General features: G+C 48.3%; 1 protein-coding gene across 1 annotated transcript; it reads left to right on the plus strand.

The window, feature by feature from the left end:
• Positions 1-6,451: 6,451 nt before the first annotated feature.
• Positions 6,452-13,253, plus strand: Ccdc86 (coiled-coil domain containing 86). Its single transcript, XM_055614158.1, has 4 exons — positions 6,452-7,218; positions 10,109-10,238; positions 12,015-12,089; positions 12,270-13,253. Exons 1-4 carry the CDS (start codon positions 6,503-6,505, stop codon positions 12,387-12,389), a joined length of 1,041 nt encoding a protein of 346 aa, XP_055470133.1. The 5' UTR covers positions 6,452-6,502; the 3' UTR covers positions 12,390-13,253.
• Positions 13,254-13,429: the final 176 nt, after the last annotated feature.

Here is a 13,429-nt window from a genome sequence, read left to right on the forward strand (position 1 = left end):
AGGAAGGAAGGAAGGAAGGAAGGAAGGAAGGAAGGAAGGAAGGAAGGGCTGGGGCTAGGCATGGTGGCACAAGTCTGTGATCCCAGCACTTGAGGCAGAAGCAGGCAAATCTTTGTGAGTTTAAGGCCAGCCTGGTCTACATAGTGAGTCCAGGATAGCCAAGGCTACACAGAGAAACCCTGTCATAAAAAAGAAAAGAAAAGAAAAAGAAAAAGGAAAGGACTGGGGCTATAGCACGCGTGCACACACACCAAGAGAGCCAGTATATATATACAGCCAAGAAAGAGCTGGCCTTCCAGTCCGCCTCTGATGAGGTAATGCAGCGACACATAGGTGTCATCACTCCCTGTCACCTTTCCCTAGGAGAGGTGCCAAAAAAGGCCACAGATGTATTCTTCCTACCAGTCACTGTTGCTCCTTGAGATGCCATCCCGGGATTTAGTGATGTGAAATAAGTGTTGATAAGTTTGGCAAGACAGGCATGGCCAGGGAGAGAGCACCTCTGTCTCAATTTCTGGGACCTCTGCTGGTCCTAGGTTCAAAGTCAGGAATGATGTGATAGAATCATCACAGAAGCATCTCCACTCCCACCTGCCAGATGATGAAGGGTATTGGCAGCTTGGCTGAGATGCCAAAGACAGCTCCAAGTGGTTTCTCCACATGGGGAGACTTGTACTTCCTCATAATATGGTGGCTGAGCCAGCATCCCATGAGAGCCAAGCAGAAGTACTCAGCACTCTATGATGTAACCTTAGAAATGTATAACAACATTTGCACTGTATTCCATTAGCTGGGGGCTGTCCTGGGGTTTGAAGGATGGAGGAACAGGGATTCCAGTACCTGAGGGGTGTCAGGGTGACACAGTAAAAAGATCACATGGATGAGAGACAACACCAAGGCCAGCTTTAGAAAACCCAGTCCTTAACACCTTTCCAAGAAAGTCTGTCTAGATCTATGCAGTCATTTCAAAAACAGAGAGCTAAAACCACACAAGCAGAAAATGATAACATCTGAGTGCTGTGTTTTATGTGGAGATGCACAGAACTGAATAAAATATCACTGATTAATCTGTCATTTATCTCTATAGGAAGTCTGGTTTTGTTTTCTTTTTGTTACTTTGATTTATTTTAATTAACTTATTTTATTTATTTATTTAATTCCAAGCTGGCCAACACCTCCCTATTGTTATAGAGAATGAAAAAAAAAAAATCCCAAATCATTCTATTTACCAGCCAAGATTCAGAGGCCAGATGCTGGAGTGAAAACTTGCTACTCAGAGAGTCAGAGAAAGTACACAACTGCCTTTTGTACTCAACTCACGTCCCAGAAGGAAAAAGCCAAAAGCCCAAGACCAAAAGCTTGCTAGCTCAGCTGATGCCCAGGAGGAAAAGGCCTGCTAGCTCACCTGACAGCCCAGAAGGAAAAAGCCAAAAGCTAAAAGTCAAAAAGCTAAATTGCTCAAGAGCCTCTCCTCCACACTGTCAACTCAAAGTCCCTCCTTTCTGTTAATCCCTATCAGCCATGTTCTTGCCCCGCCTCTTGACCTTGGGTTAACTTTATTAAATCCTGTGTACAGAAAGCACTAGGATTGAAGCTGTGTGCTAGGGCTGAGGCACACCATAATCACCTGTTTGCAATAAGCAGAAAATTCTTGGGTTAAAAGTGTGTATTAGAGCTGAACCACACCAAACAATAAACAGGCTTTTACAGTTCCTGATCTCAGGGTTCACAATGGGATCAAATAGCCTGCAACACCACCATGTCCTCCTGCATTTACCTCCAAATCCTCCTGCCCCCACTTCCTGAGGGCTGGGATTACAGGCGTGCATCACTGCACCCAGATGAGGGGCACTTTTAAAGACCTGCAGCTTCTACCTTAGAAAGAACGGTCAGCCTAGGCTACAGGTCGGAACTTATGCTACCTTTAGCGCAAGGGCCTGAGACACAAAGGCCTGGTGTGGGTAAAATCACATGTGTTGTAGTAACAGAGCCCTGGATTCAAACCCCCACTGGACCACTGACCAGCTTCTGCCCCTGCACCTCTGAAAAACAAGATTGCCCAGAGAATCAGAGACCTGCAAGCATCACCCATATGTGCTAACTACTAGACTCTTGATGGTTTAAACTACTGGTGAAACTTGAACATTTTTTTATGGCTTTCTAATCTACTGTGTAAAATGTATTCTTATCAGTATTTCTGGCCATCTTGTTAGCAGCATGCCTTTCAAACTGCAGATAAATGGGGTTTGCGGAGGAAACAATCTGTTTCCATGACAGTCCTTTGGTAGAGCTACTTGAGCCAGCGTATCTGAGGTGCAGAATTACGACCACAGGGCACACAATCAGTTCTTGATGTAAGTAGATGACAGGATGATAGCAGGGCTCTGCCCTGTGATGCTGAGTTCCATGTGCAGCCCTGTTCCAAGGGGAGGGTTAGACATCTGGAGCCTCCATGAAAACAGAAAAGGTCCTTTGTTGACACTTAGAAATCAGTTCACCCATCTGAGGTTGAATGTCCCATCTGCCTGAGTTCTAGGACTGGTCTGTGAAGGGACCCTCCACCCCAGAGTCTCCATGGAATGAACAGGACATCTGCTGAATGTCCTTTGCCCTAGATTCTTGCCGCCCTTTTGTCTTTAGATTCTCCCTAATTGCAGGAAAAGCCAAATGGCCTGCATCAGGCAATAGAAAGCGATAACACCAGCTGCTTCACCTTAAGGGTCTGCCCCTGCAGAGAGTGACTGAATTCTTACTTAATCATCTTCTGGACACCTTGTTATTTTGTTGTTGTTGTTGTTGTTTTGTTTTGTTTTTATTTGGTTTGGTTTGGTTTTGGTTTTGGTTTTTGCTTTAAAAGGAACCTACCTTCTCCTTTCAGGGCTGCAGTCTGACTGTAGTCCTAGCGGGTTAGAAACTTCCTCCTGCAGTGAATAAAGTTGCTTTTTTGTTTACTTAGACTTCAGTGGTTCTCTCCTCTTTATTTGCAGGTCCATCAGACCCAACAGTCTGAGCTGCTGCTATGGTAGAGAGAACTGAGATCCCTGCCACTAAACCAGAGACCAGTTTAATCTGTGGTTTAGGAAAGGGACCTAATACTTTGCTCTGGGATGCTTTTTCTTAGTCACCAAGTCAATAGCTCCAAGGGCTGGGGGTATGGCTCAGTGTTACAATCCTTGTTTAGTGTATATGAAATCCTGGGTACCATTCCCAGCATCACAGAAAGACAGCAACTCCAGAGGTTGCCGTGGAGATAAGGCCATATTGACTGAGAAAGAGACAAACACCACTGAGGTGGATATCACACTGGAGAGAAAACAGAAAAGCAGAGCTGTTAAGAAGCAAGATGTGAAGGAAATGAGAAGGCCAGGCCAGTAAACAGAGCGGGAGAGAGGGCAGCGACTTATTCTGTCATTGACCAGATCCTGGGAACTGAGCGTCTGAGTGTGCATGGGTAAATGCTGGGACATGTTTACCTGCAGGAGTGCAGTCCATCCTGGGAGAAGAAGAGAGAGGTCTGTGGAGAACTGGGGGACAGTTGGGAGAGATGGGAAATTTCAGCCTGACTAAAAGACAATTCTGGAAAAGCCATAGGGAAACTATCTTTGAATAAGTAAGCATCTGTGAGTAGCAGAGAGAAGTCTGCTGAGGGATACATACTTGTTTAACTGTGCACAACCATCCCAGGAGGCAGGTGGGCTGTTCTCATGACTCATTTTATTAGTAAAAAAAAACTGAGGCACAGAGAGAGGATTAGGTGCTTGTAAAGACCACGCAGCAAATAGGTGGTGAAGGTGGGAAGGAGTCACACCTGTCCTGTCTGACTCCCACACCTCAACTCTTCATAGTAAATCTCCTTGTTCCCCAGAAAGTAACCAAGGCACAGAAAGGAAAAGGCACTTGGCCAAGGCCAGGCAGTACATGACACTGTGAGACAGAATTAGTCACAGAGCTGGAAGGTTTAGCTGCCTGGCAACTGCCCCTCCTGCAGACATTCCTGTTCCTGACTGCCCCTGGACTATGCACTGGAGGGGCTGAGTGTCACATATGCCATGAAGTGCTGACTGGGCAAGATCTGGCTTATTTATGTAACCTGAGATCTGCTGACTGAAGGAAACCAGTGACTACAGATGGACCCATGATATGGATCAGATAGTCTCCTAGGCTTCAATCATCCACCCAAACAGGGCAGCACGGTTGAATTTGTAAATCCCTGGCACTAAACACTTGCTGCCTAGCCGGCTGGAGTTCCTTTAGTTCCCTGGAGGAGCAAGCTGGGAGAGTGACTGTTGATCCTAGCACAATAGTTTACATTGACAGATGCACACATCTGTGTGATGTGCACAAACACACACAGGTGGGCATATGTGACTTATACAGACAGGAGCGCACGAAGATATGCATGCTTGAGCCAAGAGACAAGCACAGGCAGCCAGGTACTCTCTCACCTTGCTCTGGCAGAGGCAAATATCCATAGAGAGGACACACGGACACAGAGACACACACAGGCACAGGCAGTTTGAAAGACAAGCCCAGACAGATATACACAAAGAAACAGACAGACCTTCATTAGTCCCCTGCATCCACTGTTCTGCCAAGAGATTGAAGACCCAGGAGATCTTTTAATACAGTAACAAGTGCCAACTCTTGAGATTAGGATGTATATGCAAATAATGTTTGCAAAGTGCTACCCCCCCCCACTCCTCTAGAAGCAACCATAAATGAGTGGGAAAATATGCCAGGGAGAAACCGCTGCACACAATGACAATGGCAGGCTGGACCTTGCAAACACATTAGAGGCATACCCAAAGTTTTCCATCCAAAATCCATCTCCCTCTCACACACGTCCCTGGAAAGGACATAAAATTAGCCCTGAGTTATTTTAAGTAGACCTGTGATGTGATCTGATCAATATTTGCAAGTGATTGACCCCTCTAGACAGAAGTAAGAGGGGGAGCTGAGGTGGCCTGGAGGAGGAGTGGAGGCATATAATCTCCTCCAGAGCCCCAGACACCTCCACGTTGTGGAGTATTGGACCAGTCAAGTAAGGGCAGGAATTTAAGTAACCAAACAGAACCTACTCCTTTGAGAATTGGGAGGCTGGAGGAGCTGGGAGAGTTAGTGCCTGAACTGTAACTCCCTGCAGCTCTCCTCAGAAACAGGAGGGCTCGGAGCCCATACCAGGGAGACAAGAACTGACATACAAGTATAACAAAAGGGTGAAACTGTTTCTAGTGACATGGAGAAGCTGTGCTACTCCCTACCCCTAAGAGGAGACTCGGGTTGACTCCATCAGTATGCATCTGAGATTATATGTGGCAGTGTCTAGAAAGTGTATTCAAGAATTCTCCATCCACTTTCCACCCTGCAGCAACTTTTCTCTGGGTCGTCATCTTCTCTGCCTTCTCCCGGGTCAGCATATAACTATCATGACAGAAATGACATTATTCTATCTCAGCCTGTCAGACAATCTATCAGACAATAGACTTCAAAGAAATGGGAATTTCCCCAGAATTTTTATGCTGGGAGTAGAAAAGGGTACCAGCCAGAAGCGGAACTTGTCTCCTGGAAAAGAGATTTCACAGTTCTAAAAGGTTGTCAGATCACCTTACAGGTGGAGACTAAAACCCAGATAAAGATGGGGCAATGGTGGACGTAGCCCACCTTGACCAGGATGTGCTTATCCTTGGCCCTCTATCTAAATTTTTATCGTACTTCAGGATCCTGAGGTCGGACTTGTGTGATTCAGAGAATCTCTTTGCCCCTCTGCTCAATATGACCCCATTGAAATTTTTTTCTTTTTTTAAGCTTTCTACTTTTAATTTGCCTTTCAATTGGCTTACTGAGGACAGGGTAGCTAGATCTGACTTCGGGCACACGTTGGGACCCCCAACTCAACAACAAGCAGTCAAGGTTTCCTGGGCGTCAGACCTGACACTTCGCTGATTAACTGAACGTGATGAAAGAAGAGAACCACGAACTGCCTACCTGAGCAGAGTAGGGGAGAAGAGAGACGTGGCAAGGATGGGAACGTTTAACACCACTCGAGACTTAGATTTCCCACTCACGGAAGGCCTCAGGACCTCCTCCTTCTTAACACAACGCAAAGCCACTATGTCACAAAAGAGAAAACTGAGGCGGAAAGAAAATGCGGGCCCAGCTGTGTCAGAATGAGTTAACACATTCATTCGACCCTGCCTACAGGTTCCCTCGGACTTTTTGCCAACCTCTTCCCTCAGAAAAAAAAGAAAAGGTATCCCCTACTCTGGCACCTAGAATATGCTGTTTGGGGAAAAAAAAAAAAAATTAAGATACAGAGATCACTCACAACACGCATGCGTCTAGTAAGCCCCGCCCCGGGGGCAGGTACGTCTGCCATTCTACCCGTCACCACCACCAAGGCTTCTCCTGCAAGTGCACTTCCTGCCCGGTACGGAAGTGGACGGGGCTGACGTCATATGAAGGCGCCGGTGGTTCCGAAAGCGACCGAGACTACACGTGAGCCATGGATACGCCGCTGAGGCGCAGCCGGCGGCTGGAAGGCCTCAAACCTCTGTCCCAAGAGACCCTTCCTGAGCACTCAGTTTCTCGGGTGAAGCGGGCCCTTGTAGATTTCGAGTCGAACCCAGAAGAAACAAGCGAGCCCACGTCTCCGAGAGTGCCGCCACTGGGCCTTGCATCTCCCATACCTCAACCGGAGACAAGCCCCGAATCACCCTGTCTGAGACAGGATGCAGGCTTTGGGTCCCCCCAAGAGCAGCCAGAGCCTGACCCTGGGTCCCTCCAACCTCACCAAGATCTGGGCCTGGAGTCACCTGCAGGACTCCAGACAGAATCGAGTTCGGAATCCCCGCAACGAGAGGAGTCATCCAAATTCTCTTCCACACAGGGAGAACTGGACTCAGAGGTGGCCCACGCTAAGGAGGAGGTGATCCCAGGATCCCCAGAGCCTTGCCCGGGCCAGCAAGCACCGGGTCCCGAGCCCTCTCAGCCACCAGAGGAGCTGGCATCCCAGCCACCTAGCTCCCCAAAGCGGCAGCAGGAGCCAGCCAAGCCACCCCCGGCTGGCGAGACGGTGCCAGGAGACCTCGACATAAAGAAGCGAGTTACGTCTTCTCCCCAGGCCCCTGCGCCCAAGAAATTGAAGAAGGAGGAGCTTCCTGTAATCCCGAAGGGGAAGCCCAAATCCGGGCGTGTGTGGAAAGACCGCTCAAAGAAGAGGTAAAGTGGGGGTAGCGTGGGCAATGGGTTGGGGTCTCCGTGTATTTGGACCCTGTCTTCGCCTGAATGCAATCCCAGGATTGGAAAGAGCTCACCCAAGGTAACAAACAAGATCAAAATGTCAAAATGCCCTCAGGTTGAGGAGGGAGACCCTCGGCGGGAACTTCCCTTCCATTTCCCACACCCTCCTCCCCACGTAAGACAGGGATTCACAGAGATCTGCCTCGCTAGTGCTTGGATTAAAGGCTTGGGCCGCTACCCAAGGCCCTTCCATTCTCTATCCAGAGTTCCAAGTTCACCTTGTCTGCGACATCTGGTGAAGGAGGCAGAGCAAAAAAGGCACCCATTACTTGAACATAGTGAGGTCCTTCCCACTTGTCTGCTAGCTGTTTTCTCTAATAAAATGTATCACCGGACACTGGTTAGTATCACTTCAATAGGAACTGGCCCTAGGGAGAGGCTTTTACACGCAGCAGCCCATGTAATCACATTTAACCTTTATGGAGCAGGTGTTACTAGTATTGATGTTCATCTGAGGAAACCAAGGCTCAAGGAGACTCAATGAGACACAGGATGCATACATAGATTTGGTTTCAAAGCATGTGAGCAGAACCCATTAACTTCTGTTGATCACCTTGGCTTGGGTTGCAGCCTTCTTAAGACATGAGGTCTTCCTTTTCTTTTTAGTGTCACCTTTATGCTCAGTTTATATCTTTGAGTAAAGGAATAAGGGGTCCTTACAGAAAGGGCATCGTTTAGGCAGCAGGGAAAGAGAAGTGGGGTTCAGTTGAAATTTTAGCTACTGTCCAGAGACAAGAATTCATAACAGTAAGGGCATGAGATATTTTAAGAGAATAATACTGACTAAGGGCGAACTGTGCCATGCTTTGTGCTGGCTCTTTACAAGTGTCATTTTGTCATACTCTTAAATTTTAGGTGCTGGGTATTGCCCCTTCTCAATGCATACTTGATTAAACAGAAGAAAGTGGGGCGTAAGGAGAAAGTACAATCAGAGAAAGCTTGAACCCGCTCCTTTTCCCTGTCCCAGCAAGTCACAGTAGCCAGGCTACTGATGTCTCCAGGTAACCAGCCAGAGTGATTGGTTCAGTGGGAAGAGGGTGACCAGCTAGTTGAGTTCAGTGTAGAGCCTTGGGCCCTGCACTCACCCTCAGGTGGGGAAGATGGATCTGCTGAGTATGGAGGGGCTCTGCTGGGTTGAGTGGGAAGAGGAAATCACAGTAGGAGAGAAGAGGGTACGTGGTCCCAGCTCTCCCCAGCTGTTACCTCTCAACACTCTTATCTGCATGCAGGAGGATGCCATGCTTAGAAGCTTCCTTGCTCAGGGTCACACAGGCAGTGAGTGATGGGCTCAGGACCATCACTCATCCAGACCTGTCTTCCATCTCCAATAACTAGTGCCTCAGTACTGTAGCCATCAGCCACATGTGACTGTTTACATTAACTTTGTAAAATGAAATTAAGATTCTGTGAGCGGTTTTTTTAAATCATGAGCCATAATTCAAGTGCTACCGCAGCCTGTGCATAGTGATTCTGTTGCAGACAGAAGAGATTTGGACCATTTCTATGACATTCTCTTGGTACTGCTGCTCTAAGAAGACATAGCATCTTGTTCTTGTGGCTCTCCAGGCTTCCATCATCTTGTCTTTTCAGGATTCTTAAATCCTAGTTTTTAAGGTTAGGAAGGAAGTTACAAGATACCCACTGCTCTGTTTTTAGGAAACTGGACCTTGAGTAAGCCTTTGGGAACCTGGCAGGAGAGGAGCATACTGGTATCAGAAACTAACAGTTCAGTAGGAGGGAACAGAACAGTGCTGTTTATGAATGAGCCTGGAACCAAGTTCCAGACTGTGTATGCCAGACTTTTAGGAAGGGAACAGGCAGCTCAAAAAAAGCAGTGTTGACCTTTATCTGTTCAGAAACAGACTACCCAGAATGCATCAAGGCCTGCAGAGACAGGGTTGCCTCAAGATACCCTATAACAGACAGAGGTAAATAGAAACTTCTGTAGGTCAAGGTCAGTGTGAGAAGCAGAAGGACCACTGTGTAAGAATCTGCTGAGGAGCCTTAGAGTTCTAGGGATAAGACAGGGGAAAAGAACTAGCCCATGGGATACCCAGCAGGCTTGGCAAGTGATGGGGGAGAACCCAGACATGGAGGCTTATCTTTATTTTATTTTTTATTTCTTAAAACTCTTGAAGTGTACAGAAAAGAGAAGAGCTAAGTTTATGAGACCCATCACCAGTTTCAACAGTTTTCAGCATTTCCTGGCCTAGTTTCATTTTCTGTTCCTTGTCCCTGCACTTTCTTCCTTTTAGAATGTTTCAGCACACCCTACATGTGTTCTTACAGAAGTCATCTCTATTCCATGATTCGAAGAACATTTGTCTCTCTCTAGAAAAGCCATACTTCTCAGAATTCCTCTAATCCCACATCACCACCTCACACCCCCCCAAACTGGGGAAGAATCAGAATTGTTACAGAAAATCCCCCTTGTCCTTGCTGTTTGGGAGCAAAGCCACACTCCTCTAAGGAGTGAATACCTCATCTCCAGAGGCATTCACTCACAGGTTTGGTGGCAGTAAAACTTCACAGCTGAGGCATATGGGTACCGAAAGGTTCAAGTCCTGACCTGCGCTTAGGAACAAGAGGACTCTCAAAGTCTTAGTTTGTTACTCTGTAGAATGGAAAGCACAAGCTAACCTCCAGAGGTACAGCCACATGCTTAGGGAGCCTGTTCCATCCTAAGTTTCTGTAAAAAGCTGAGTGCCAGGCAGGCAAGAGGAGTCAGGAAGCAGACCCAGAGGTCAGGGAGAGCAGGTTGTGAAGGCAGCACCACAGAGGTCCCCTAAGTGCCTTCTCTACTGCCAAGGTTCTCCCAGATGGTTCAGGACAAGCCCCTGCATACTTCGTGGCAGCGGAAGATGAAGGAGCGACAAGAGAGGAAGCTGGCTAAGGAGTTCGCTCGGCACCTGGAGGAGGAGAAGCAGAGGCGGCGGCAGGTAAGGGGCCATCCAACCAAGTCTGGATCATAGAGGCCAAATACATGTCTGCTACAGCAGGCACCAGGGCTGGAGGAGGAATACAGCTTAGTCAGAGCCCCTGGGTATGAGGGCCCTGGCTGGAGAGAAGGGGACCAGAGTAGTCTAGGGCCATAATGGGATTTCCACCATCCAGCTAAGCCTCTGTCTCAGGAACATGCAGGAAACCTAGAAGTAGAACAGGGAACCCAATATAAAGGCCAGCAAGCCATCTTGGTGGCAGAAGCATTCAATGTGGTGGAGTCTGCCACCTCTCTGAGACCTGCTTATGAGGAAAAAGCTTGCCTCAGATTTGGTGCTGTGATTCCAGAAGAGATTCCCACACACCACTCCATGGGTGATCCCTGCACTTTCCTTCCAATTTACTCCACTGGCCCCCACCTCAGAACCAAAAATGTCCTCATTAAAGGTTCTTGCTTGTGAGCTAGTGGTATAGCTCAGTGGTAGATCACTTGACTTTCGTGCACAAGACCTTGGGTTCCATCACCATCACCACAGGCTGTTCCCAACACCTTTGGCCTGCAGGAAGCCTTGCAAAGAGTCCTGCTTTCACTTTAACAGGCAGTACTGATTAAGCTAAGTCCTGGGCTGGTTAGCAGCACTGTCCCCAGGACCAAGTTCAAGTGTCGTGGCTAGTTTGGTGAGCCTGGGGTACAGAGAAGCTCTGATCTAGAGTCAGGTGACTTGTCTCAGATCTGTGGTCCCAGCTTGGCCACTGAGAGGAAGATGGGCCAGTCACTCACTAAGACATCCCTCTGCCTAGCTTTGCATCACTCCAGGGCTAGCTGTCACTGAGGCCTTATCTCTTTTCCTGTGCAGCCTTAGCTCCGTCTTGGGCAAAACAGTTACCATCTCATGAGCAACTAGAGAAGTGCATTCTTCCAGCACTCCTAATATGTAGGAACAATGTTCACTTCCTCCCTAAGGGCCAGGACCCCAGGTTATCAAAGCTTTGCATGAGAGGCCCTGACCACGTAGCAGTCAATGTTGGAACAACCATCTGTTCCCTAGCCCTGCTGGAGTAAACAGCAGCATAGGTAGGAAGCCTTGGACTTCCCACCCCTCAAACAGGCTCTAAGTGTCCGCAGAGAGCTGGTCCTGTTTCAGGCCTTAGTCACACACTCTTCAGATCAGTATGATGAGTTAGGTTCTGTGGTCAGCCTTACTGTAGAAGTGAGGAAATAGAGGCATAGACTCAGCCACAAAAACCTAGTTATAAAGTAGCAGAATGAAAACTCAAGCTGGACCAGAGTCCTCCTGAACCTTTGACAACTCAACCAGCTTTATTCTAGTCTTTATCCTCATTTGGGGACACCTGAGCCTGGTGAGAAGGAAACGGAAAGTAGCGTGAAGGAGAGGACCACCCCAGCTCTCTTCCTGACAGCTCATGCAGGGGATGGCACAAGGGGCCATTCTGCCTGCATGTGACTTTTGGGTGGGAAGCAACACTTCTTGGCCCATATAGTCATCTTGTGTAAGCCTCTGTCCTCGGGTGTCTGTTTACCCACCTTCTTTCTAATTTTGGAGCCGGATACTCTTGCCTCAGCTCCAGGCCCACAGAGGCGTTTCATCCCTGATCTTCCCAAGAAGTGCCTAGGCCTCCATCCTTCCCCACGAGGTGCAACTCGGACACCAAGCAGGCTTCTTTCCCTAGGATTGTGGCAGTTCTCACTAACCAGCGGCCTGAGACAAAGGCCACCTCAGCTCTATCCTGAGGTTTTTCTTCTATTGTTTCAGGAGAAGAAAGAACGCCGGGCTGAGAACCTGAGGCGCCGCCTAGAGAATGAACGCAAGGCTGAAATTGTCCAAGTGGTGAGTACCCCCACTCAAGAGATGCAGTCTATGGCAAGGTGAAAGAGGCCTTTAAGGAGTTTGGGCTGCCTGTCCTACATGTCCACTGTCCTGCTGCAGTCCTAGGCCCCTGCCCTCCTTTTCCCGAGACAGGCTCAGGGTCCTCAGCCACACTGATGCCTCTTGTTTCCCCATCCTCAGATCCGAAACCCTGCGAAGCTCAAGAAGGCAAAGAAGAAGCAGCTGCGCTCCATTGAGAAGAGAGACACCCTGGCCTTGCTTCAGAAGCAGCCACCCCAGAGGCCTGTAGCCAAGGTCTGAGCTCAGGACAGCTTGGAGGTCTCCATAAGCCAAGAGCCACAGCAAACAGGGCACCTCTCAGGCCACTGTCAGATACCTCTACTGGGACCAGCGAACCAACTGTGTCACATTAAGACAGGAACTTCCAGGCCAGAGGGAACCCAAGACCTCTTAGGGACGCAGGAGATTAACTGTCCCCATCTCCTTTCTAAAGTGCCTTAAGATCTTGAATTAATAGATTCAAGACCAGTTTGGTCTACAGAGCAAGTTCCAGGACAACCAAGGCTATTCACACAAAAAAAGGAGCTGTTGACCTGGGTGGTGGTGCACACCTTTAATCCCAGTGCTCAGGAGGCAGAGGCAGGCAGATCTCATGAGTTTGAGGCCAGCCTGTCTACAGAGCAAGTTCCAAGACAGCCAGGGCTACCCAAAGAAATCCTGTCTCAAAAAACGATGTAAAAAGCAAAACAACAAAAAAGATTTTGAACTATGAATTCTTGATCCCAGTGAGCTGCTAACTTCCTTTCTTGGTGTCTTGAGTCTAGCCCATACCTGGAGGTCCACTGTCCAAAGTCGGCACTTCTGTTTTCCCAGTGCTATGTTGTCTGCTTGGGCATTCTCATTGTATTCCCTCAGCCACCTGGAGCCAGCCCTTTCCTAACCTAGACAGAGATTTAAGTCGGAAGTTTGGGGGAACTGGGTTCCTTTCTGGCATCCCTTTCCTATGCTAGACTGTAGAGGTCTTGGGGCTTGTGCTGTTCCTACCAGAAGTGTTTGCTTATTGATATCTGCACAAGTACATCTCTGGGCTCCCAAAAAGATAGATGTCCCTGCCCCCAATGGGGGATTCTCATAGTAAACAATTAAAATACATGGTGTGACAGGTGTGCTGTGCTCTGAGTAAAGCAGAAGGGGGTTAAGGGTGACATTTTACTAGCCAGTTTGAGAAGCACCTGCTCTGAGCTTGAAGCCTGCTTGGCACTGAAGAACTGAACAACCAGCTTAGCCTTGAGTGGTTCAGGAGATGTGAAAATTTCTCATCCCGGCTCTTCTACATCCAC

This window comes from Psammomys obesus, unplaced genomic scaffold, assembly GCF_907164565.1.
Source record: "Psammomys obesus unplaced genomic scaffold, mPsaObe1.curated_primary_1811, whole genome shotgun sequence".
Taxonomy (NCBI): Eukaryota; Metazoa; Chordata; class Mammalia; order Rodentia; family Muridae; genus Psammomys; species Psammomys obesus.

Excerpts from the sequence above, each read along its gene's own strand:
- Ccdc86 (XM_055614158.1), top strand. The coding sequence starts at position 6,503 with ATGGATACGCCGCTGAGGCGCAGCCGGCGGCTGGAAGGCCTCAAACCT. Across the intron at positions 7,219-10,108 it reads AAAGACCGCTCAAAGAAGAG|GTTCTCCCAGATGGTTCAGG; the intron begins GTAAAGTGGGGG and ends TCTACTGCCAAG. Across the intron at positions 10,239-12,014 it reads AGAAGCAGAGGCGGCGGCAG|GAGAAGAAAGAACGCCGGGC; the intron begins GTAAGGGGCCAT and ends CTATTGTTTCAG.